The sequence below is a fragment of the Salvelinus namaycush genome, chromosome 13 (assembly GCF_016432855.1).
Source record: "Salvelinus namaycush isolate Seneca chromosome 13, SaNama_1.0, whole genome shotgun sequence".
NCBI lineage: Eukaryota > Metazoa > Chordata > Actinopteri > Salmoniformes > Salmonidae > Salvelinus > Salvelinus namaycush.
In genome coordinates, this window is record NC_052319.1 from 12,503,414 (window position 1) to 12,528,181 (window position 24,768).

Genomic DNA, 24,768 nt, shown 5'->3' on the forward strand with positions numbered 1-24,768 from the left:
GTTTGGCCGGGGTAGCCCGTCTAGCATCACTACTCTGGACGGTTCTGACTTAGAATATGTGGACAACTACAAATACCTAGATGTCTGGTTAGACTGTAAACTCTCCTTCCAGACTCACATTAAGCATCTCCAATCCAAAGTTAAATCTGGAATTGTCTTCCATTTTGCAAAAGCCCCGCCTTATCTCAGCTCACTGGTCACCATAGCAGCACCCACCCGTAGCAGGTGCTCCAGCAGGTATATCTCACTGGTCACCCCCAAAGCCAACTCCTCCTTTGGCCGCCTTTCCTTCCAGTTCTCTGCTGCCAATGACTGGAACGAATTGCAAAAATCACTGAAGCTGGAGACTCATATCTCCCTCACTAGCTTTAAGCATCAGCTGTCAGAGCAGCTTACAGATAGATCATTGCACCTGTACATAGCCCATCTGTAAATAGCCCACCCAACTACCTCATCCCCATATTGTTATTTTTTGTTTTGCTCCATTGCACCCCAGTATCTCTACTTGCACATTCATGTTCTGCACATCTATCACTCCAGTGTTTTTGCTAAATTGTAATTATTCCGCCACTATGGCCTATTTATTGCCTTACCTCCCTAATCTTACTTCATTTGCACACACTGTATATAGAATTTTCTTTTGTGTTATTGACTGTACGTTTGTTTATCCCATGTGTAACTCTGTGTTGTTTGTGTCGCACTGCTTTGCTTTATCTTGGTCAGGTCGCAGTTGTAAATGAGAACTTGTTCTCAACTGGCCTACCTTGTTAAATAAAGGTGAAATAAAAATAAAATGAATAAAATATAACGTGTCTTCTGCTATGAGTGTGCTGGTCAGTAGGTGGCATGATTTACCAAGTATTCATGATGATACTGTTCGTTTGCCTGATATTTCATAAATGGGACATTTGCCTAACCAAAACGTGGTAGGAACAGTCAGGACACGAATATATTATGAGTTGGCTAGCCTATCAACAATAGCCTAACCGTATTATTATGCACGGGATTGAGGAAATAATTACCTAATCCACAATCAATGGACAGCCAGCCTATTCCATAAATTAAACAAAATACCTTGCTAGTGCCATAACCTACAACACATTAAACCATAGACCTTTGAACATGATACTTCTGGATTGCGACTGCATGTTTGACATTTCAATGCACCAATCACTTGCGGAGGAGCAGATGCCTACTTCCCTACACTGGAAAGAGCGAGGGGGTAAATAGACTGGCGGAGCATACACTGATCCATCACACTAAAAACCTGCAAAGATCGCCTGTGAGACTGCTGCAACTACGCTATAGGCCATTGATATCGCGTTCATTTCTTGTCAATTGGTAAGGGGGACAAAGTGTCCATAACACAAGGAAATGGCAGGTATTTTGGCATGGTTTTGGAACGAGAGATTTTGGCTCCCTCACAATGTAACCTGGGCTGACCTAAAAAACACAGATGAGGCAACCTTCCCGCAAGCTGAGGATTTGTATCTGGCTTGTCCTTTAGCCTTCTGCATATTTATGATTCGACTGGTTTTCGAAAGGTGGGTGCATGTATAAGTGATTGGTATAACTGAAGATAATGTTGGGTTCGTTTCATTTACATGTAGCCTAAAGAAAGCCTATTTTAAAGAATAGTATATCGGGTATTGAAGCATGTTTAGCTCTCACCGAATTTCTAGACAATGACATCCACATGGTGATGCGATTTATCCAATAATGAAGGTAACATTAACGTTTCTCTATATGCCTGTCTGTATTGTCACAAAGCTTTTTCGAGATATGTGTCGGATCAATAGACCTGAATTATTTTCCATAATGAGATACATGTTGACTTCGCATCCAAGCTGCAAGTTGCAGCTGTCAGTAGTCGAGGGCATTATTCGAGTCATGCTCGTCTCATTTAGCCTAGGCTTCTATTGACCTCGCAAGGGTCTGTGCTGGCTATGTCATAATGGTGATCATTGTGTTTAGCTTCATGTAGCCTATTTGTTGTAAGCATGCCTATCCCAATTGTACATAGCCTACCAAGCTAAGTGTTGATGCTAGCCTGGTACATCGCTCAGACACAGACTGTGCAATAGACATCAATCGGAAACAGACAGGAACCCACAGCAGTTTCTCAATATTACCTAATACCACCCTTTTTATAAAGGCTCATGATGTGGCATATAGGTGTTTAAGCGTCAGTAGGCTACAGTTGCAATGTGTCTTACTGTAGGCTACATACTGTACATGATGTCACTGATTGGATGCCTGTCATAAGGTCATTCTGCTGAGTCCACCACCACCATGACACCTCACTCACCAACCCACCACCTCCAGTCCACCTCTAATACTGAAAACAGTCACAATGGGAATTGGACTTTTCATTGATATATTTGTGCTGTATAAGTCTTCATTGGACCGTTGAGAGGCTTGTTGTTAAATGTACATTTTCTTGATTACTGATGATATGGCCTGTAATACCAGTCAAAAGTTTGGACACACCTACTCATTCCATTGGGGCGGCAGGTAACCGAAAGGTTGCTAGATCGATTCCCTGAGCTGACAAGGTATAATCTGTCGTTCTGCCCCTGAACAAGGAAGTTAACCCACTGTTCGTAGGCTGTCATTTTAAATAAGAATTTGTTCTTAACTGACTTGCCTAGTTAAATACAAAACAATCCAAGGTTTTTCTTTATTTTTACTATTTTCTACATTGTAGAATAATAGTGAAGACATCAAAACATCAAAATGAAACAACACCTATGGAATCATGTAGTAACCAAAAAAGTGTTAAAGAAATCAAAATATATTTAAGATTCTTCAAAGTAGCCACCCTTTGCCTTGATGACAGCTTTGCACACTCTTGGCATTCTCTCAACCAGCTTCATGAGGTAGTCAACTGGAATGCATTTCAATTAACAGGTTTGCCTTGTTAAAGGTACATTTGTGAAATTTCTTTCCTTCTTAATGCGTTTGAGCCAGTTGTGTTGTGACACGGTAGGGTTGGTATACAGAAGATAGCCCTATTTGGTAAAAGACCAAGTCCATATAATGGGAAGAACAGCTCAAATAAGCAAAGAGAAACGACAGTCTATTATTACTTTAAGACATGAAGGTCAGTCAATCCGGAAAATTTCAAGAACTTTTAAGTTTCTTCAAGTGTAGTCGCAAAACCATCAAGCGCTATGATGAAACTGGATCTCATGAGGACCGCCATAGGAAAATGAGCCCCAGAGTTCATTAGAGTTACCAGCCTCAGAAATTGCAGCCCAAATAAATGCTTCACAGAGTTCAAGTAACAGACACATCTCAACATCAACTGTTCAGAGGAGACTGCGTGAATCAGGCCTTCATGGTCGAATTGCTGCAAAGAAACCACTACTACAGGACACCAATAAGAAGAAGAGACTTGCTTGGGCCAAGAAACACGAGCAATGGACATTAGACCGGTGGAAATCTGTCTCAGTGCAAATTTTAGGTTTTTGGTTCCAACCGCCGTGTCTTTGTGAGACGCAGAGTAGGTGAACGGATCTCCGCATGTGTGGTTCCCACCGTGAAGCATGGAGGAGGAGGTGTGATGGTGTGGGGGTGCTTTGCTGGTGACCCTGTCAGTGATTTATTTAGAATTCAAGGCAGACTTAACCAGCATGGCTACCACCTGGTTTGCGCTTAGTGGGACTATCATTTGTTTTTCAACAGGACAATGCCCCAACACACCTCCAGGCTGTGTAAGGGAAGGAAAATGATGGAGTGCTGACTCAGATGACCTGGCCTCCAAAATCACCCAACCTCAACCCAATTGAGAAGTTTCAAATCGAAACAAATCAAACTTTATTTGCCACATGTGCCGAATACAACAAGTGTAGACTTTACTGTGAAATGCTTACTTACAAGCCCTTAACCAACAGTGCAGTTCAAGAAGAAGAACATATTTACCAAGTAGCCTAAAATAAAAAGTAATAATAAAAAGTAATACAATAAGAATAACAATGAGGCTATATACAGGAGGCACGGGTACCGAGTCAGTGTGCAGGGGTACAGGCTAGTTTAGGTAATCTGTACATATAGGTGGGGGTGAAGTGACTATGCATAGGTAACAAACAAACATCGAGTAGCAGCAGTGTACGGGGGGGGTGTTAATGTAAATTGTCCGGTGGCGATTTTTTTAATGAATTGTTCAGCAGTGTAATGGCTTGGGGGTAGAAGCTGTTGAGGAGCCTTTTGGTCATAGACTTGGCGCTCCGGTACCGCTTGCCGTGCGGTAGCAGCGGTAGCAGAGAAAACAGTCTAACTTGGGTGACTGGAGTCTGACAATTTTATGGGCTTTCTGGATCCTGGATGGCAGAAAGCTTGGCCCCAGTGATGTACTGGGCCGTTCGCACTACCCTCTGTGGCGCCTTACGGTCAGATGACGAGTAGTTGCCATACCAGGCATTGATGCAGCCGGTCAGGATGCTCTCGATGGTGCAGCTGTAGAACCTTTTGAGGATCTGGGGGCTCATGCCAAATCTTTTCAGTCTCCTGAGGGGGAAAAGGTTTTGTCGTACCCTCTTCACGACTGTCTTGGTATGTTTGGACCTTGATAGTTCTTTGGTGATGTGGACACCAAGGAACTTGACCCGGTTTGGGATGAGTTGGACCGCAGAGTGAAGGAAAAACAGCCAAGAAGTGCTCAGCATATGTGAGAACTCCTTCAAGACCCTTGGAAAAGTGTTCCAGGTGAAGCTGGTTGAGAGAGTGCCAACAGTGTGCAAAGCTGTCATCAATGCAAAGGGTGGCTACTTTGAAGAATCTAAAATATATTTTGATTTGTTGAACACTTTTTTTTTTGGTTACTACACTCCATATGTGTTATTTCATAGTTGTTTATGTCTTCACTATTATTCTACAATGTAGAAAATAGTAAAAATAAAGAAAAACCATGGAATGAGTAGGTGTGTCCAAACTTTTGACTGGTACTGTAAAAAATATGTAGGCCAAACAAAGGAGTGAAGACTGTGGTTCCTGCTGTGAAGTGTCGGCAAGACCAAGATGTTTGCTTTTTAAATGTAGATTATACACACAGCTTGCTTATGCATACACAAGCCTCACATGTACTATTATTGTTCAAGGGCATCTATGATACTATTTACTTAAACATATAGTAGTACTGGATTAGTATCCATTGAACCTGCCAACAACTGCTGTTGCCCTTATGTTGCCTCTCACTGAGCACAGTAACTCTGTCAATAGCAGCTAGGCAGCAAGAATTAGAAATACTGAGTCAGTGTTCACAATTCACTTGTAAGGCAGTGTTTTAACACATTAGGTTTTTATAGATACAACTGAAAGGTCCGTTTAGGCTGGTCCCTCCAGATGAGATTTTCTGATTGCTGACGGCACACTTCATTTGCAGAGTAAAGACTTTTTTTTATGAATAGACTACTAGACCGCTAATCTCTCTCTCTCTCTCAGCTGTCTCTCTCTCACGGCTGTCTGCACATGGACATTTCATCTTGATCTTGGCAACACTTCCAGCAGTTTAATCTCCCATAACCCTTTGTCCATGAATGTGACTGTTACTCAATCATATAACGTCATGATACCATCTTTCATTTATACGGTTGTGAAATTTAGCCAGATTCTTACATTGCGAATTGCTGACGATGTATACAGAAATACTGATTCAGAAATGTACACATTGTACTTATAGTTGGATAAGATTTTGAAGCTTTTGAGATGTATTTTTAACAACTGGTTGTCAGTATTATCAATGTTGCTGCCACGATGGTCCCCATTTACCACAAACAAAAACACTTTTCCCATGAACAACAATTAGATGGTGATTATACAGTACCTACTGTGAGAATATTCTGACATTGTTGTGTTATGCTGTTGTAGGTTTATTGCCAGACCATGTGCCTTGGGTCTCAAGATACAAGCCAATGGACCACAGAAAGCCCAGCCCAATGCCATTTTGGAGAAGGTGTTCACTGCTATCACCAAGGTAAAAGTAGTGCCTGTGTTTCCACTATGTCATGTCTTTGCATTTTAGTACTGATAACTGAGATTAAAAGCAATCTCTTGCAAAAAAAGGCATTGGATTCAGTTTGAGAAAGCAATATTTGTACCATTTGTTATTATTATTATTATTATTCAAGTGAGATTCTTCAACAAATGCTCAGATTCACCTACTGAGCAATCTAGCAGACTACCTCCACACTGGGTAGACATTCTGAGGTGGAAACGAAGGCACTTTAGGGCGTCTTCTTTTCAGGAGCTCGTAAACTGGTTCAAATGATGGACAATTGCAACAGTTTTACTACCCCTTAGTACACGATGCTGATGAAACGTTCAGACATTGATTGCCTTTTATCTCTGCGAATATCAAGACTGTTTTAACTTCTGACATGTCACACCTTCCCCACAATAATGGCAGCCTTGTTAACAGTCCGGTGTCTGGATCTTATGTTTCCTAGCATCCAGATGAGAAGAGGTTGGAGGGCCTGTCCAAACAGCTGGACTGGGATGTACGGACCATCCAGCGCTGGTTCCGACAGCGCAGGAACCAGGAGAAACCCAGCACGTTGGCTCGCTTTTGTGAGAGCATGTAAGAGGTCTTGACAGCTTCAAAATGCTACATATTATCACTAATATAAACACATAGGTGCGCATTTGTTCAGTGGAAACTGATTTTAGGTGTGGATACATAGGCTTTCCAGTCATTGCCTTTACTGGAGCAGGCCTGTCAGAGTGGGCTCATGTCTGACACCATTGGAGCCAGGCTGGCAGTGGGAGAGGCAGTGAGGCACAGAGCGGGTCTCTGACGCCCTGGGGCTGCTCACTCAGGGGCTCACTGTTGAAGGGATTCTCTGCTTAGATGACTGGCGTGGTCATTATTTGATCTTCAAAGAGAAATACCAGATTCAGTTTGTCGGTGTGAAATGTGCCATGGTTCAGCAACTGGATTCAGTTACTTTAGTGGAATAATAAAATAAAAACGTCTCACAAAAGCATAGCCTCTATGTAACTAGAGCAAATCTCTGCCTGTTTTCTCAATATTTTAAGCTCACTTTTAATAGAGGATGTCCCTACATTTTAAATATATGCAGTGTCGTGTCTGTAGGCAGAATGGAGTTGACAGACTCAGAATGGATTGGATGCCTGATTGGTTTCTTTGTTGTATCATTTGCTTAAAATGTAATTTTGTAAACCGACCCAGGCACACTCGTCTCAGCAGTAATCCTACTGTAATTAGTGTCTGGGTTTGAGAGGACGCTGTTGTCTCCGACACTTCAGGATGGCGAAGCTGAGGACACTGTTCCTTTTTCATAATTCTGAGAAAGAGAGACACATTTAGACTGGAGACAGCAGATCCCAAAGAAGCTGCATGCAGTTATTTATTTTGCAGCTAGTTTTAACGGGACAGTCTGGTCCCCAGTCCCCAGTGGGGCACGTGCTTTGTTTTCTACCACAGTGCTGGTTGTCTGAACTGTTCTGCCTCCATTCCTCTGGTTCAATTCTGTAAAGAAGAAAAGAGCCAAAGGCAGCAGATTATAATCCACTGAACCTTAAAAGACAAAGCTCAGATTTGTGTTTTGTAAAATAGAAAGTCTGGAACGTCCTAATACGGAGAATTTGGAGGGACATAAATATAAGCAATAACTTATAAGAATATCTATGATAAAGCAGCAAAGAACATTGTCAACTCTGTATCTGCTGCTTTCTGCTCAATGATGACCATAGAACACCACAGAAGTGTATGAAGAGTAATTACTTCAGTAGCATGCCTTCATGGCTTTGAATGCAACTACATTGTATTTAACAGGACCATGTATTTGGTACACAGTCACCAGCAGAAGTATTTTCAGCGAAAGTAATTGTGAGTCATAGTAATTGTACATAAATAGCACTGATTCAGCAGCACTTGAAGCACAATGTTTGACAGTGTTTGACTAACCAGTTGCCAAGTAACCGTCTTCTTGGCCTATCGTTAGGTCAATGCATCCAGCTCATTTGTTTTTTAAATGAATCAACCACAGAGAGCTATTACTTGTGGCTTGATTATTTGAATTCCATAAACGATGGCCTTTCTTTTCATTCAAATGTTTAACACCTTCTCACAATGCAACTGTTTTGATTATGCACATTCTGCATGAACACAATTTCTCTAAAATAACATAAGTCTGTATACACTGGTATTCTAGTCGAAAAGCAGCACAAGTGTGAATTCAACCAGTGGCAGAGACCTGGGTATACTAGACCAATGCTACAGTACGCTAGTCTGCCCTGAGGCCTGCTAGCCTGTCAGAGATGTGGCCGGAGTGCCAGGGCTCTCACATCCCAGCGTCTGCATTCCCGGGTGAGTCACTGCCACTGGAGCCTGGACGCCACTGCACTGCACTACCTCGTGGCAGAGAGAGAGGGAGGGAGGCACGCCCAGTCCCAACCTCTGCTCTGCTCTGGGCTTACATAACCCAGCACATACCCATAACTACTGCACATTGATTGGATGGGAAAGTTTCTCCTGTGATCATGGACTCTCAGGCAGAGCTGTTCCAGTTGATAGTTCAGAGATCAAAGCCATACTGAGCAGGGAGATGCTGCTGCACAGGCCATAACAATCAACAAACGACTGCACTGAGAGAAGGAATGAGAGACAATAACTAACACACGTCCTTCTCAGACCTTACAAGGGGGTTACATAATGAAATTACACTGGCCAAAAATATAAACGCAACAACTAAACAGTCAGTATGTGGTGTGACCACCATTTGCCTCATGCGACGTGACACATCTCCTTCACATAGAGTTGATCAGGCTGTTGATTGTGGCCTTTGGAATGTTGTCCCACTCCTCTTCAATGGCTGTGCGAAGTTGCTGGATATTGGCGGGAACTGGAGCACGCTGTCGTACACGTCAATCCAGAGCATCCCAAACATGCTCAATGGGTGACATGTCTGGTGAGTATGCAGGTCATGGATGAACAGGGACATTTTCGGCTTCCAGAAATTGTGTACTGATCCTTGCGACATGGGGCAGTGCATTATCTTGCTGAAACATGAGGTGATGGTGGCAGATGAATGGCACAACAATGGGCCTCAAGATCTTGTCACGGTATCTCTGTGCATTCAAATTGCCATTTAAAAAAAATACATTGAGTTCGTTGTCCGCAGCTTATGCCTGCCCATACCATAACCCCGCCACCACCATGGGGCACTCTGTTCACAACGTTGACATCAGCAAACCGGTCACCCACACAACAATATACATGCTGTCTGCCATCTGCCCGGTACAGTTGAAACCGGGATTAATGTGTGAAGTGCACACTTCTCCAGCGTGCCAGTGGCCAAGGTGAGCATTTGCCCACTGAAGTCGGTCACGACGCCAAACTGCAGTTAAGTTAAGACCCTGGTGAGGACGACGAGCACTCAGATGAGCTTCCCTGAGACAGTTTCTGACAGTTTGTACAGAAATTCTTCGGTTGTGCAAACCCACAGTTTCATCAGCTGTCTGGGTGGCTGGTCTCAGACGATCCCGCAGTAAAGAAGCTGTGTGTTGAGGTCCTGGGCTGACGTGGTTACACGTGGTCTGCGACTGTGAGGCCGGTTGGACGTACTGCCAAATTCTATAAAATGACGTTCAAGGTTGGCTTATGGTAGAGAAATTAACATTAAATTATCTGGCAACAACTCTGGTGGATATTCCAGCAGTCGTCATGCCAGTTGGATGCTCCCTCAACTTGAGGCATCTCTGGCATTGTGTTGTGACAGAATTGCATATTTTAGAGTGGCCTTTTTTTGTCCCAAGCACAAGGTGCACCTGTTGAATGATCATGCTGTTTTAATCAGATTCTTGATATGCCACACCAGTCAGGTGGATGGATTATTTTGGCAAAGGATAAATGCTCACTAACAGGGATATTTTTGAAAAATCAGCTTTTTGTGCGTATGGAACATTTCAGGGATCTTTTTTTTCAGCTCATGAAACATGGGACAAACACTTTACATGTTGCATTTATATTTGTTTAGTAGTTATTATTCATTAAAAAAAAAACTTAAATACATTATTTAATAGAAACACTTGACTGAGACAGATTCCTTCTTCTGGCTCGTAATGATGCCAAAATGCATCAATCATTCAGGACTGAGTCTTTCCGTTAATATGGCCTCTCATAGGTGGAGCTGCCTGTCAGCTGCAGGTGTACTCTGTTTCACACAGTCACAGCAGCACACAGGCATACCCATCATGTACCAGGCTACAAATCACAGACAAGAAGTTCCAACTCTGAATAGCACAATGTGACAGGGATGTTGTATGAACCTAATAGTTACTGACTGGCCTCCGAGGGGGAACTTGACAAATGGTGATCATGCTGTGTGACATTGGGAGTTTTACATACATCTCAGGTGGTTTTAGTGTGGGTAGCTTTAGCTGGCCTTACAAGAAGTAAGTATTTTTGACAGCCGTAGACAGAAAACACACCACAATATGCAATGATGAATACACTACAGTAAATCCATGTAAGTCCCAGTAAGTCCTGGGGTATCAAATGTCAGTGATCACAATACAGGATGCTTTACCTGTACTCTGGTTACGATCAGAAAATCAATTTTTTAAGTTCACAGTTAGCCGTTGTTATGTAAATGCAAGCTGAAAAGTACCAGGGGCCCCGGCTTTGGGCCAAAGTGGGAGCAGGTCCGCCCAGTGTAGGTGGAAACAGAAAAGTCTGAGCCTTTTGGATAAAACGCTGAGGTAAATCCTGTATGGAAATGTAACATTGGCACTCTTCTCTAGGTTAAACTGAGTAGCTGATCAACATGACTAATGACTTTCCTTTTTCATAAGCTATTTTCATTTGATTCTGTGACTTTTGAAAATCATTTGGAATATGATACTTCTATTGTGTTCACCACTAATTGGCCTAAGAAGTAAAAACTGTGTATATTATTACCACCAGTGATTCAGTGCTTACAATAAAAATAAGTGTTGTTAGATTGAGAAAAATAGAACAGAAAAAAAACAGAGAAGGGTCCTAAGCAGTATGGAGGTGTATGTGCCATTTAGTAAATGTTTGCAGAGCGGGTGCCCTGTTCTGATTTATCAGCTGTTGTCAAACACACTTCCTCAATAGTGTGCAGCAAATTCTACCTGATGAACAGTTGAAATTAGTATGACATCCTGGCATTTAAAGCATATTCCAAAATTTCTGTTCTATTTTCGCATACTCAAAAAGCCTACTATTTAGAACGCAAGTATGGGTATTCGGAACTAGCCAGTGGCTTTCTTGGCTGTCCTTGGATTGGCCTCCCTTACAGCAGCTTAGACATGGCCTCTCTTTTGACATTCCACAGAGGATGCATCCAAACCCCAAAACTGTGTTACTGACTGATGTTCTGTTCTCTTTGTTTTGTTTTTTTCACAGGTGGAGATTTACATTTTACCTCTATATATTTACCTACGGAGTACGTTTCCTTAAAAAGGTGAGTGTGCTACTTTCCAAAATCATTTTGTTGATGAAAAGTTATTAGAGCACTTTTTGTATTGAAGACATGTTATTCAAGGAGGAGCTGTAACAGAGGCTTGGGCACTCGAGGATATCCGGAGGAGGTGGATCTTGCTATGAAAGGGGGACCAAGTGACAAATAATGCACCTCTCAAACACTCCAACGAGTGCTCACTGATAAATAATGGATAGATTTGCTCTCAGCACAGCATCCATTATGCAGATATTACTGTCTTCGAGCACATGCACAGTTGAGAAACTAGTTCCCTGTCAACTGTCACCTTCAGTCTAACACTATTGTTACTCTATACAGTACCAGTCAAAAGTTTGGACACATACTCATTCCAGGGTTTTTCTTAATTTTGTACATTGTAGAATAATAGTGAAGACATCAACTATGAAATAACATATAGATTCATGCAGTAACCAAAAAAAGTATTAAACAAATCAAAATAGATTTTATATTTAAGATTCTTCAAAGTAGCCACCCTTTGCCTTGATGACAGCTTTGCACACTTGGCATTCTCAACCAGCTTCATGAGGCAGTCACCTAGAATGTATTTCAATTATTTTCTTCTTAATGCGTTTGAGCCAATCAGTTGTTGTGACAAGGTAGGGGGGGTATACAGAAGATAAACCTATTTTGTAATGACCAACGCTGGAGGTGAGAAGCAGGTACGGGGAGTCAACATTTATCCAGGAACAGACAGTGGAAGGCAGATGTGTGTAATGATGGTGGCAGGAGTGCGTAATGCTGGGGAGCCTGGCACCTTCAGCGTGACAGTACCCCCCCCACCCCCCGACGATCCAGCTGGGGCGTGAAAGCCTGTTGATCCCACTGAGGCATGGGAGCCCGATAATCCGGTGGCGTAGCAGCCTGACGAGCCAGCTGAGGCCTGACGTGGGATGGGTGCCTTCCGGGGCAAGAACCTCTCAAGCCAGCTAGGGCGTGACAGCCCGACAAGCTGGCTTAGGCACTCCCGGTTCCATTGGTGGGGCCCCCGTACCCGATATCACCACCAATCGCGCAACGCCAGCACTCCCCGATGCTTCATATGACGGCTTCAGCATTCTGTAATGACCGACACTGGAGATGAGAAGCAGGTACGGGGAGTCAACATTCATTCAGGAACAGACAGGTAACAAAACAGGAACAGTGTCAGCAGATGGGTAAACAACGACAAACGACAATTAATGCTGAAGCAGGGAACAGAGCAGGGAACCAGACCGATATATAGTGGAGAGGTGATTAAGTCCAGGTGAGTAATCGATTATTCGCGTGACGGGGGGAAGGCAGGCGTGTGTCATGATGGTGGCAGGAGTGCGTAATGCCTTAGAGCGCCGGGGAGTGGGCACAGGCGTGACATATTTGGTTAAAGACCAAGTCCATATTATGTCAAGAACAGCTCAAAAAAGCAAAGAGAAACGACAGTCCATCATTACTTTAAGACATGAAGGTCAGTCAAAGTTTCTTTAAGTGCAGTTGCAAAAACCATCATGCGCTATGATGAAACTGGCTCTCATGAGGACCGCCACAGGAATGGAAGACCCACAGTTACCTCTGCTGCAGAGAATACGTTTGAGTTACCAGCCTCAGAAATTGCAGCCCAAATAAATGCTTCAGAGTTCAAGAAACAGACACATCTCAACATCAACTGCTCAGAGGAGACTGTGTGAGTCAGGCCTTCATGGTCGAATTGCTGCAAAGAAACCACTACTAAAGGACACCAATAAGAAGAAGAGACTTGTTTGGGCCAAGAAACACGAGCAATGGACATTAGACCGGTGGAAATCTGTCCTTTGGTCTGATGAGTACCAATGTGAGATTTTTGGTTCCAACCGCCGTGTCTTGGTGAGATGCGGTGTGGGTGAACAGATGATCTCTGGGTGTGTATTTCCCACCGTAAAGCATGGAGGAGGAGGTGTTGTGGTGTGTGGGTGCTTTGCTGTGGACACTGTCAGTGATTTATTTGGAAATCAAGGCACACTTAACCAGCATGGCTACCACAGCATTTTGCAGCTATACACCATCCCATCTGGTTTGCGCTTAGTGGGACTATCATTTGTTTTGCAACAGGACAATGACCCAACACACCCCCAGGCTGTGGAAGGGCTATTTTACCAAGAAGGAGAGTGATGGAGTGCTGCATCATATGACCTGGCCTCCAAAATCCCCTGACCTCAACCAAAGTAGCCCAAAATAATTGCTTCGTCATTATGGTGTATTGTGTGTAGATTGATGGGGGGGGAAATAAACTATTTCATACATTTTAGAATAAGGCTGTACTGTAACAAAATGTGTAAAAAGTCAAGGGATCTGAATACTTTCCGAAGGCACTGTGTGTGTATATATGTATGTACTGTATGTGTGTGTATCTATCTACATACACACGTGTGAGGAAGTAACTGAAAATACTCCAAGGGGTATCTTTTGTTTTTTATGTGTTTGACTCTGTGCGCACTGATATTGTGTAATGTACTGAGGCCAAAAGCCTTTTGTGTCTGTAGTAATTGAATGCTGCTGATGATGCCGTTGATCAGGAATCATGATTAGGGGGTGAATAGGAGACATTGCGGCGAGGATAATTTCTCATTGCAACAACTTGCATGACGATGCACTTTGTGGAAGGAGTTCATTTCCTACAGTTGGGCCTAGTGAGTCTCCCGGGTGTGTTGAGACTCACTAGGCCCAACATGCTTGGTGGTACAAAAAGGGCACTGTATCTATTACAAATCTATACACTATAGACCTACAAAATACATTCAACTCCCTAATGTAAGAGTCTATGTTTGCATGTCAACTTAAGCAGAGTTTGCAGTTTTAAGTAGGTTATATTTGGTTTGGTCCAGAATCATCTGTCATTGAAGGCAAACACCCTGTGAGAGATGATTATGATGATTAGCAACTCATTACCATGCCTTTGTAGTATAAGTCCCTCTTGTGTCAAGACATAAGACCGTCTTAACCACATCCCCCAGTTCACTACAGCATTCATCATGTCGCCTTCGACCAGAATGAGCATTCTCAGTTTTGTCCCCAGGCTAACGCGTTCATTCTTAATTTGCACTACTAGTGTATAGCAAAAGTTTGCTTTGATTAAATTAAGTTTCCCTTAATGAAAATACAATCTGACATGGTTACGGTTGCAAGATTATTGATGTGCTGGATCTTTTAAGCAAACATTTAGTATTGAGCCAGAGGCAGCATAGCATACAGGTGTGGCGATCAATGCACTTTATGAATGTAATACATTTTTGGAAACAGCATAACAATACATTAATATTCTGTTCATTTTTTTGTGTCTGCAGACACCATGGTTATGGAACACAAGAGAGTGCTGGTACGACTATCCTTATCAGGTAATGTTTTGATCATGAGAAAATTCTCCAATGTTTTCTCTGTTAATTCTTTTCACCTAGCTACAACAGTTATTGTATTTGAAAGGACATGGTTTTGATCCAACTTTATTGAGTTGTGTGTGTGTGTGTATTTTCACAGCCACTGACGGTGGACATCCACTATTACTATATACTGGAGTTGTCGTTCTACCTGTCCCTACTCTTCTCCCAGTTCACAGATATCAGAAGAAAGGTAGGATGCCAATTTAGTAAATACATCAATATAATATAGTTAATCAATGTTTGTTTATGACATTGCTTGCTCCATAGATATTTGTTTGCATATGATTAAACACCCATTTCAAGGTAAATCTGTTAATAATAATACAAAATAAAATGAATAATAATATTAAGATTTTTTAAATAATAAAGCCATTATTAAAGGGATAATCCACTCCAAACCACTAATTCCTATAATTAACAGTGTTAAATAACACATACAGTTGAAGTCGGAAGTTTACATACACTTAGGTTGGAGTCATTAAAACTCGTTTTTTAACCACTCCACAAATGTCTTGTTAACAAACTACAGTTTTGGCAAGTCGGTTAGGACATCTACTTTGTGCATGAAACAAGTAATTTTTCCAACAATTGTTTACAGACAGATTATTTCACTTATAATTCACTGAATCACAATTCCAGTGGGTCAGAAGTTTACATACACTAAGTTGACTGTGCCTTTAAACAGCTTGGAAAATTCCAGAAAACGATGTCATGTCTTTAGAAGCTTCTGATAGGCTAATTTACATCATTTCAGTCAATTGGAGGTGTACCTGTGGATGTATTTCAAGGCCTACCTTCAAGCTCAGTGCATCTCTGCTTGACATCATGGGAAAATCAAAAGAAATCAGCCAAGACCTCAGGGAAAAAATTGTAGACCTCCAAAAGTCTGGTTCATCCTTGGGAGCAATTTCCAAATACCTGAAGGTACCACGTTCATCTGTACAAACAATAGTACGCAAGTATAAACACCATGGGACCATGCAGCCGTCATACCACTCAGGAAGGAGATGCATTCTGTCTCCTAGAGATGAACGTACTTTGGTGCGAAAAGTGCAAATCAATCCCAGAACAACAGCAAAGGACCTTGTGAAGATGCTGGAGGAAACCGGTACAAAAGTATCTACAGTGGGGCAAAAAAGTATTTAGTCAGCCACCAATTGTGCAAGTTCTCCCACTCCGTGTTGCCCAGCAACAGCCCCAAAACGTCACTGCTCTAGAGGAGATCTGCATGGAGGAATGGGCCAAAATACCAGCAACAGTGTGTGAAAACCTTGTGAAGACTTACAGAAAACGTTTGACCTCTGTCATTGCCAACAAAGGGTATATAACAAAGTATTGAGAAACTTTTGTTATTGACCAAATACTTATTTTCCACCATAATTTGCAAATAAATAAATAAAAAATCCTACAATGTGATTTTCAGGATTTTTTTTCTTCTCATTTTGTCTGTCATAGTTGAAGTGTACCTATGATGAAAATTACAGGCCTCTCATCTTTTTAAGTGGGAGAACTTGCACAATTGGTGGCTGACTAAATACTTTTTTGCCCCACTGTATATCCACAGTAAAACGAGTCCTATATCAACATAACTTGAAAGGCCGCACAGCAAGGAAGAAGCCACTGCTCCAAAACCGCCATAAAAAAGCCAGACAACGGTTTGCAACTGCACATGGGGACAAAGATCGTACTTTTTGGAGAAATGTCCTAAAATTACCATTGTTATGTTTGGAGGAAAAAGGGGGAGGCTTGCAAGCCGAAGAACACCATCCAAACCGTGAAGCACGGGGGTGGCAGCATCATGTTGTTGGGGTGCTTTGCTGCAGGAGGGACTGGTGCACTTCACAAAATAGATGGCATCATGAGGAGGGAAATTATGTGGATATATTGAATCAACATCTCAAGACATCAGTCAGGAAGTTAAAGCTTGGTCGCAAATGGGTCTTCCAAATGGACAATAACCCCAAGCATACTTCCAAAGTTGTGGCAAAATGGCTTAAGGACAACATAGTCCATGTATTGGAGTGGCCATCACAAAGCCCTGACGTCAATCCGATAGAATATTTGTGGGCAGAACTGAAGAAGCGTGTGCAAGCAAGGAGGCCTACAAACCTGGCTCAGTAACACCAGCTCTGTCAGGAGGAATGGGCCAAAATTCACCCAACTTATTGTGGCAAGCTTGTGGAAGGCTATCTGAAACGTTTGACCCAAGTTAAACAATTTAAAGGCAATGCTACCAAATACTAATTGAGTGTATGTAAACTTCTGACCCACTGGGAATGTGATGAAAGAAATAAAAGCTGAAATAAATAATTCTCTCTACTATTATTGTGCCATTTCACATCTTAAAATAAAGTGGTGATGCTAACTGACCTAAGACAGGGAATTTTTACTAGGATTCAATGTCAGGAATTGTGGAAACTGAGTTTAAATGTATTTGGCTAAGGTGTATGTAAACTTCCAACTTCAACTGTATGAACAATATTTTTTGGGTAAACAAATGTTTCATTTTGTGTTTATAACAAGGTTGGTAGCAACATGTAAAAATTGTTGTGGAGATCTGTTGCAGCTCAAGTCAACTACTAAACCCACAATGCAATGCTCTCCGGGCTGGCTGGCTACACACAATAATACCAATGTCAATATTAGCATGTGAAGTAGCTAAACAAACTGCACTATCAATTTAGGAGTCTCTCTCACCGAGTTCAATTAGCAATTCTCTGCCCAGAGCAAGTGCAGAGTACATTGCTATGGCAACAACAGACGTTTCCCACAGACACAGGGCGCATTGCGAGATGGTACTTGAAGGAAAAACTGAGTTGAATCATTTGGTACACTGTTTAGCTTGAGCACATCGAAAAATAAACATTGTCATAACAATATAAACGGATGGATGTGTTCTAGACGAGTATGCCCATATCATCTATTAGCTGATTTGGCAATCTGGAGAGCAGGTAATAGTTTTAAAAGCGTTATGAAAGGGGATAACACACTATACCATATCACCAGTGACGAGAACCATGTAACTATGACATGTTCCTACATGAGTTCCTGATTTCACAGATGGACCACTTAGAAGTTAAATCATGGGGGAAATGTTTCATTTAACCACTGATAGAACAGAAGATTTCACCAAATTGACAGGAGTGTCATGATTTTTATTTCTGGGGTGGATTATCCCTTTAAATCAAAGGGAAATGTCTCATAACTGGTTTTAATACATTCTGAAACCAAATGTGTTCTTTTTACTTTTTTTTTTTTTTCTTTGTAGTCAGTTCTATTGTGCAGTGGTAATCTCAAGAAAGCCTTAATTATTGTTTGTCTGCATTTAGGCCTCCTATTGTCTGTTCTATGATTTTGTTTTATTTTTTGGTCTTTGCCTTGGTGTGGTGTTTTAGTCTAATCTCTGCTCTGTGAAATCACAGGCCTCTGAGAGGAGGAGATGGATTACTGGAATTTTCTGGCAGACATTGTAAACCGTTTCCCCCTCATTTGTTTTCGATTCAGTCTCATTTCATTATTCAGTTCCTAGAATCTGAAGATTATTACATTTCTCCATTTAAAAAAAATGTATTTCAGCGTCATGTCATTCCTTGTCCCCACTGATGAAAACTATTATTTAAGAATTAAAAAGATTCATTGAAATATTGAATACAAATTGAGACACAATAAATGGTTTCAAGTTAGTTTTAGACCTGGTTTATCTGAGGTGATTTTGTTAGTAGCACATGTTTATATATTTTTCGTAACCTAGCCTCTCACTCCACTTCATCCTGAATGACGTTTAAACACAGTAACTGAGGGTCAAACAAACAGCTGTGATGACACCAGGCCCAGTTTTGTGACCCACTCACACTTAATCCCTAGACTAAAGATAAATAATCCATGGAACGTACATGCACAGCCGCTATGGAAAAGACCACTGCTGAACTGCTCATCTGCAGACAGACATGTCTGTTCACACATTTGATTCACACACGCATACACTCTTTCTAATACATCCCATAGTCGGGTTGCCAGAGATTTTCCAGGTCAGGGCATCTCCATGTTTGAGCTGTAAATATTGCCTCAGCATAGCTCTTTTTGCTTCTGTTCTTTTCAATCTTCTTTAGCACTGTTAAGCGGCGTCAAGAACAAGGGGTAGAATATGGGGGTATTGTTTATGGAGGGCTCTCCTTGGCCATGGCATTCTCTTTTAAACCAGCTCCCTAGTTGAGTTCAGAGAATGCCAATTTGCATGCCTCCCATCTCTTCCTTCTCTTTCTGCCCCACCCTGTCCACACCACTGAACACCTAACACTCACTCACAGCTGTCCCATGATGCCATGGTGTTTATGCCCTCACCTCTCATCTCCGTGTTGACTGTTGGCATGTCTGGTTTTTTGTTTCTCCTTTCAGTTTTTTCATTGCACAAAGCCACGCATTGAGGAGGTCCTCTGCACCCCCTGACAATTCCAGTATGTTCCCTGCACTCTATTGCTATGCTTCCATTCTGTATTTGTGCCACTGCTCTTCCTCCTCCTCCTGCTCTGGGCTGGCTGCTCTGCTGCTGTCCTGCTGTACTGAGCCTTTTCAACCCTGTGGGGCACAGGAGGGCTCTAGCATGTCATCCTTATTCAGCCTCAGCCTCACTTATCAGGGGATATTAACCTTCTAGACTCTTCTAGACTGACTAGAAATCACTTTAGCTGTAGTACATTGTAGACTCGCCTCTCTTTTTTTAGTACATTTTTAACTAGACTTAGTTTTCACATTCATTCATTAATTTGTGAAAAGAATAACTGTCTAGCCATCAAAGTAGATGAGAAAGGAAGGCGTCAGCTGCCCTTGAGTCCTGCGTTCAGAGAAACAAACAATAGAATTGTCAGCACAAAGCAAAAGCAGATGAGGAGGGAAGTTGAATTGCACAGCGTATCTGGTCATTTACGGAGTGTAATGTTTACAAAGGGGCAATGTCCTTGTCAGAATGTCACCCGCACCTTGTCACCATAGATGTTCTGCATAGTGCGCAGCCAGCAAGTGTACAAGGTGCAAAGGAGTCCACTTATCTACTGTGAGCACAAAGAATACAACAGCGGTCATGTTCTCTGCATGACGCCGAAGCTTTCATAAAACCCACATGCTGTACATGTCCCCTTGATGTGAGACATGATAGAGAGCTGTGAATGCTTTCTCCCTCTGCCATTGTGTGACATGACTATGACGCCTGTGCCCCCCCCCCAGGACTTCCTGATCATGTTCCTGCACCACCTGGCGACAATCTCCCTCATCACCTTTGCCTACGTCAACAACATGGCTAGAGTGGGCACGCTGGTCATGTGTCTCCACGACTCCGCCGACGTCCTGGTGGAGGTGAGTAGAGACCCGGGGACACGTTCAGCGAGGCATGTTCAGGTGTCTGGCATGTAGAAAAAAAAAGATTTTTGTTAGTTCTACGAATTACATTTCTCTCTGCAATGTTCCACAAGGTTTGCCTGCTGAACGTGGCCCTGATGTGTGTTCTTCACACCCCACGGACATGTGGGAGGGTCCTGTGTTCTTTTGTGGTTGTTTTAGAATCACAAGCAAGCACAGTAGCTATCAGAGGGGAAATCGGCCATCTGTAGATTTCAATTATGTACTGCCAAAACCAATTTCAGTGTATGAAAAAGATAGATACAACATCCACGTTTTGTTCTTGTAACCATTTTGCGTGTGTCTGTGTCATCTGTTGCAGGCTGCCAAAATGGCAAACTATGCCAAGTTTCAGAGACTTTGCAACCTCCTGTTTGTCATGTTTGCAATGGTCTTCATCAGCTCCAGACTGGGTGTCTATCCTGTCTGGTAAGGAGGCTTTGTCTCTACATTGAATGTATGTGTCCCAAATGGCACCCTATTCCCTACGGCCACTGGTCAAAAGTAGTGCACTATGTAGGGAATAGGGCAGCATTTGGGACCCGGCCAATGTCTTCTCTGTGAAAGACTACAGCTCAATTGAAACAATGGGCTCGAGTGTCTTTTAGATGCACTTGTGTGCTGCCAGTTGAGACAGATCAGGATGATACTGTATATCGGAGAATGTTTGTTTCAGTGTATAATCTGTCTCCGAATACAGGAGACATGAATGTACTGTAGATCTCAGAATATTGACACTTTCCAAATGGGCTTTGCAATTTTTCCAGGAAGGTTTTCATTTTATACAGGTTTTGTTGCTTAGTAATAGTTACTATGGATACTACAGCAACAATATTGACGTACGCATCTTCCCCAGTAAAGAGGGAGGGGGAAATAAAATGAAAGACGGACCATTATTTTGAGATCATTTAATTATGTAAGCCAGGGTCAATTTGAGACTGGAATCTAAAATGGCACATTCAATTTACACTTTGAAAACCTCAATTACCTAATTCTTTATGTTATCACAGTGCCTGTGTTAGTTGGTATCAATGCCAGAATGTTGTCTTTTTTACATATTGGACTTCCAATTAGATGACGAATTTGGATTGCACCGGAATGTTTTTGATGTGTCATCAGCGAGGCATCCTACCTTTTTTATATGAGAGAGAGCGAAGCAGTAGCAAATCAGTCATAGTAGAGGAATATGCGCGCACCATCTTACTGTGTCATGTCCTTGGCAGACTCAGCAGTACCGTCACTGTACGAAGAGAAAAAGCGACGTGAATTACTATCCCGCTCTGAGACGTCACCCCAATTTTGAGCCCACACTCGGACGGCGCTGTTAATTACCAGATCAAAATGACAAACGACACTTTATTCAAAAGATTACTAAAGCATGAACCTCCACAGTACAGTGCACTGTCTCTAAAGAAATATGAATCCTTTAGAAAAGTCTCATTCAGAGATTTCCTCTTGTTAGTATACCGTCGTGAGTTATACAGTATATCACAGTGCAGGCAGAGTGCACCACAGCAACCAGAAAGCTAGTGTGACTGTACAACTGTTGCCATGGCTTCAGTATCAGCAGGGTTCATATCATGTACAATTATCCAACTATATCTCCACCTTCACTGAAATAGCTATCAAGCCATTCATCAGAGACGTGAATGAAGGATTTAACTTGTTCTTTAAAGTGGTTCTAGTAGTGTGTACATTATATGACAGATTGACTTCATACAGTAAAGTGCTGCATGAGCTTTCCCACACAGCACGGTATAGCGGGGAGAAGGGATAAAGTTATTTGTCTGTCTCCTGGGTGATAATTATCCTTGGCTGTTAAGAGTGAGTCTGTCTGTCGTGGAGGATGGAGAGCAAGCTAGTGCAGCGTTTCCCAAACTCGGTCCTCAGGACCCCAAGGGTTTGAGAAGACCCCACGTTTTTGTTTTTGCCCTAACAGCTGATTCAAATGATCAAAGCTTAGGGTCCCGAGGACTGAGTTTGGGAAACCCTTAGCTAGGGGCTGAAGGCTCTGGACGTTAGCCTCTTATGTTGTCCCTGAGGGTCTCTCTCAACCACCTGGCCATCTGTATTCCTCCACTCTACCTTAGAGCACCAGGAACATTTACTGTCTTCTGTTCACCTAGAATTCTAAGACAATAACAAGTAGCTTATTTGGTGACACCTGCCTCAGATTGGGTTTTCTGGCGTGTACTTTAGTTGACAGGTTTTTGTTAATTTCAGAGAGAGACACGTATTAAAACCAATAAGTATTTCCAGTCTGTTATCCAATTCCCAATAGAGACGTTGTTGTTGTCTCATTACTACATCCTGTCGTTATGAGCTGCACTGAATGTGTGTGTAGTGTGGTTTACTTATCAAATGAGTTGACTAATTATTTCTCTCTCGCTCTCTCACACTCTGTCTCTCTTTCTCGTAGGATTTTAAACACTACCTTGTTTGAGAGCTGGGAGATCGTGGGGCCGTACCCCTCCTGGTGGGTGTTCAACCTGCTGCTGATCCTGCTGCAGTTCCTGCACTCCTTCTGGTCCTACCTCATAGTGAAGATAGCCTGTCGAGCCATCTCCAGAGGAAAGGTGAGAGACAAAGGGAGAGTCTCAATTACATTTTCTTGACTACTCGCGTCCTCTCGCCTGGTTCTCAAAACTCATTGGTTGAGAAAGTCAGAGGTCCCTCTCTGAGCTTCTCCTCCAATGGGTTTTGAAAAGGAGTTGAGAAGAGAATGCGAGTAGTCAAGGAAACGTTATTGAGATTCTCCCCCAGTTCGCATTTTAGGGTCCTAAATGGCACCCTATGTAGTGCACTACTTTTGACCAGGGCCCATAGGGAATAGGGTGCCATTTGGGCAGACATTGTCATATTTTCCATACAGTACACTCAAGAGGACCGTCTTTATGTAGTTAGAAAGTCATTTCATTATGTATGTAGTTAAAATTTAGTACTACCATGTTACTTCTTGTCATTGTAAATGCAAAGCAAAGCGTTGGGTAATCTTAGCAGTCAAGCTCACTATACATGTACTGTACTACAGAAGCTATTCACTAAAGGGCCTGTTTTGATTTTACTTTTTCTATCCCTCACGCTAACCTTTCAACCTTCAAGGCAGGGAAGTGGAATCCTTTACATGTAAGTAGTTGGAACCGAAGGAGAAGAAACTTGTGTATTGTCACATGTCATCTCACTATCAAGTCACAATCACAGAATGTTCTGACATGACATCCCTTTCTTTCGTTTTTACATTATCTTATTTGTAAAATGGGGAAACCAGTTGTAAAATGAGGAAACCAAAAGCGATGGCCAACTGCTTTTACTTCCTCTGTCATGCCATCAGATGGTATATGAGCTGTTCTGACAGCGTCTTCACCTCTCCACAGGTGTCGAAAGACGACCGCAGTGACATTGAGTCCAGCTCGGACGAGGACACCGGTCCTCCGCCCACTCCTGTTCAGAAGCACCACAACAGCACCACCAACGGGACCAATAAAGTCCACGGGACCAATGGGTACCTGTCAGCAGGGGCCCCTTGTCTAGATGAACACTGACCACTGTTATGAGACATTTATAAGCACTGGAGCAAAGCTGCACACACCATTCATAGATACTACATGTGTGCCACATGAACAACATTGCCTGTCTGGTACTGGAAGTTCTTAGTTTTCAGTTTGATTATTTCCATGTTTCCCCTCATTTTATTATCTTTCTCTATATTTGCATCAAACTGCATTCAATGAAATATCAAAGCACTCCTATCGGTACAGCCCAGTCTCTCTGTTTAGCCAACGAATGAACGCATTCCACTATTATGGCGAAAGTATGCTGTTTAAACGTAGTCTGACTGGCATACTGGGGGTACTTAATTATGTTATGTGTCTTTTATGTTATTTATTTTGGATAGATATACAGTACCAGTCAAAATTTTGGACACCTACTCATTCCAGGATTTTTCTTAATTTTTACTATTTTCTACATTGTAGAATAGCAGTGAAGACATCAAAACTATGAAATATATTTTAGATTGTTCAAAGTAGCCACCCTTTGCATTGATGATAGCTTTGCACACTGTTGGCATTCTCTCAACCAGCTTCACCTGGAACGCATTTCCAACAGTCTTGAAGGAGTTCCCAGATATGCTGAGCATTTGTTGGCTGCTTTTCCTTCACTCTGCGGTGCAACTCATCCCAAACCATCTCAATTGGGTTGAGGTCGGGTGATTTGTGGAGGCCAGGTAATCTGATGCAGCATTCCTTCACTCTCCTTGGTCAAAAAGCCCTTACACCGCCTCGAGGTTTGTTGGGTCATTGACCGGTTGAAAAACAAATGATAGTCCCACTAAGCGCAAACCAGGTGGTAGGCATGCTGGTTAAGTGTCCCTTGAATTCTAAATAAATCACTGACAGTGTCACCAGCAAAGCACCATCACACCTCCTCCTCCTCCATGCTTCACGGTGGGAACCACACATGCGGAAATCATCCATTCACCTACTCTGTGTCTCACAAAGACA

At 42.3% G+C, this 24,768-nt stretch overlaps 1 protein-coding gene across 2 annotated transcripts; it reads left to right on the forward strand.

The window, feature by feature from the left end:
- The first annotated feature begins 1,185 nt into the window (after positions 1-1,185).
- LOC120058239 (ceramide synthase 6-like) lies at positions 1,186-24,252 on the forward strand. 2 transcript variants are annotated; one of them, XM_039006757.1, is made up of 11 exons: positions 1,187-1,544; positions 5,869-5,974; positions 6,447-6,577; positions 11,393-11,450; positions 14,783-14,833; positions 14,973-15,065; positions 20,096-20,224; positions 20,589-20,695; positions 22,686-22,842; positions 23,369-23,392; positions 23,641-24,252. In XM_039006757.1, the coding sequence occupies exons 1-11, from the start codon at positions 1,375-1,377 to the stop codon at positions 23,806-23,808; spliced, it is 1,194 nt and encodes a 397-aa protein (XP_038862685.1). In that variant the 5' UTR covers positions 1,187-1,374; the 3' UTR covers positions 23,809-24,252. The 2 variants fall into 2 exon arrangements, with proteins under 2 accessions (XP_038862687.1, XP_038862685.1); XM_039006759.1 differs by lacking the exon at positions 23,369-23,392 and having other exon boundaries at positions 1,186-1,544.
- Positions 24,253-24,768: the final 516 nt, after the last annotated feature.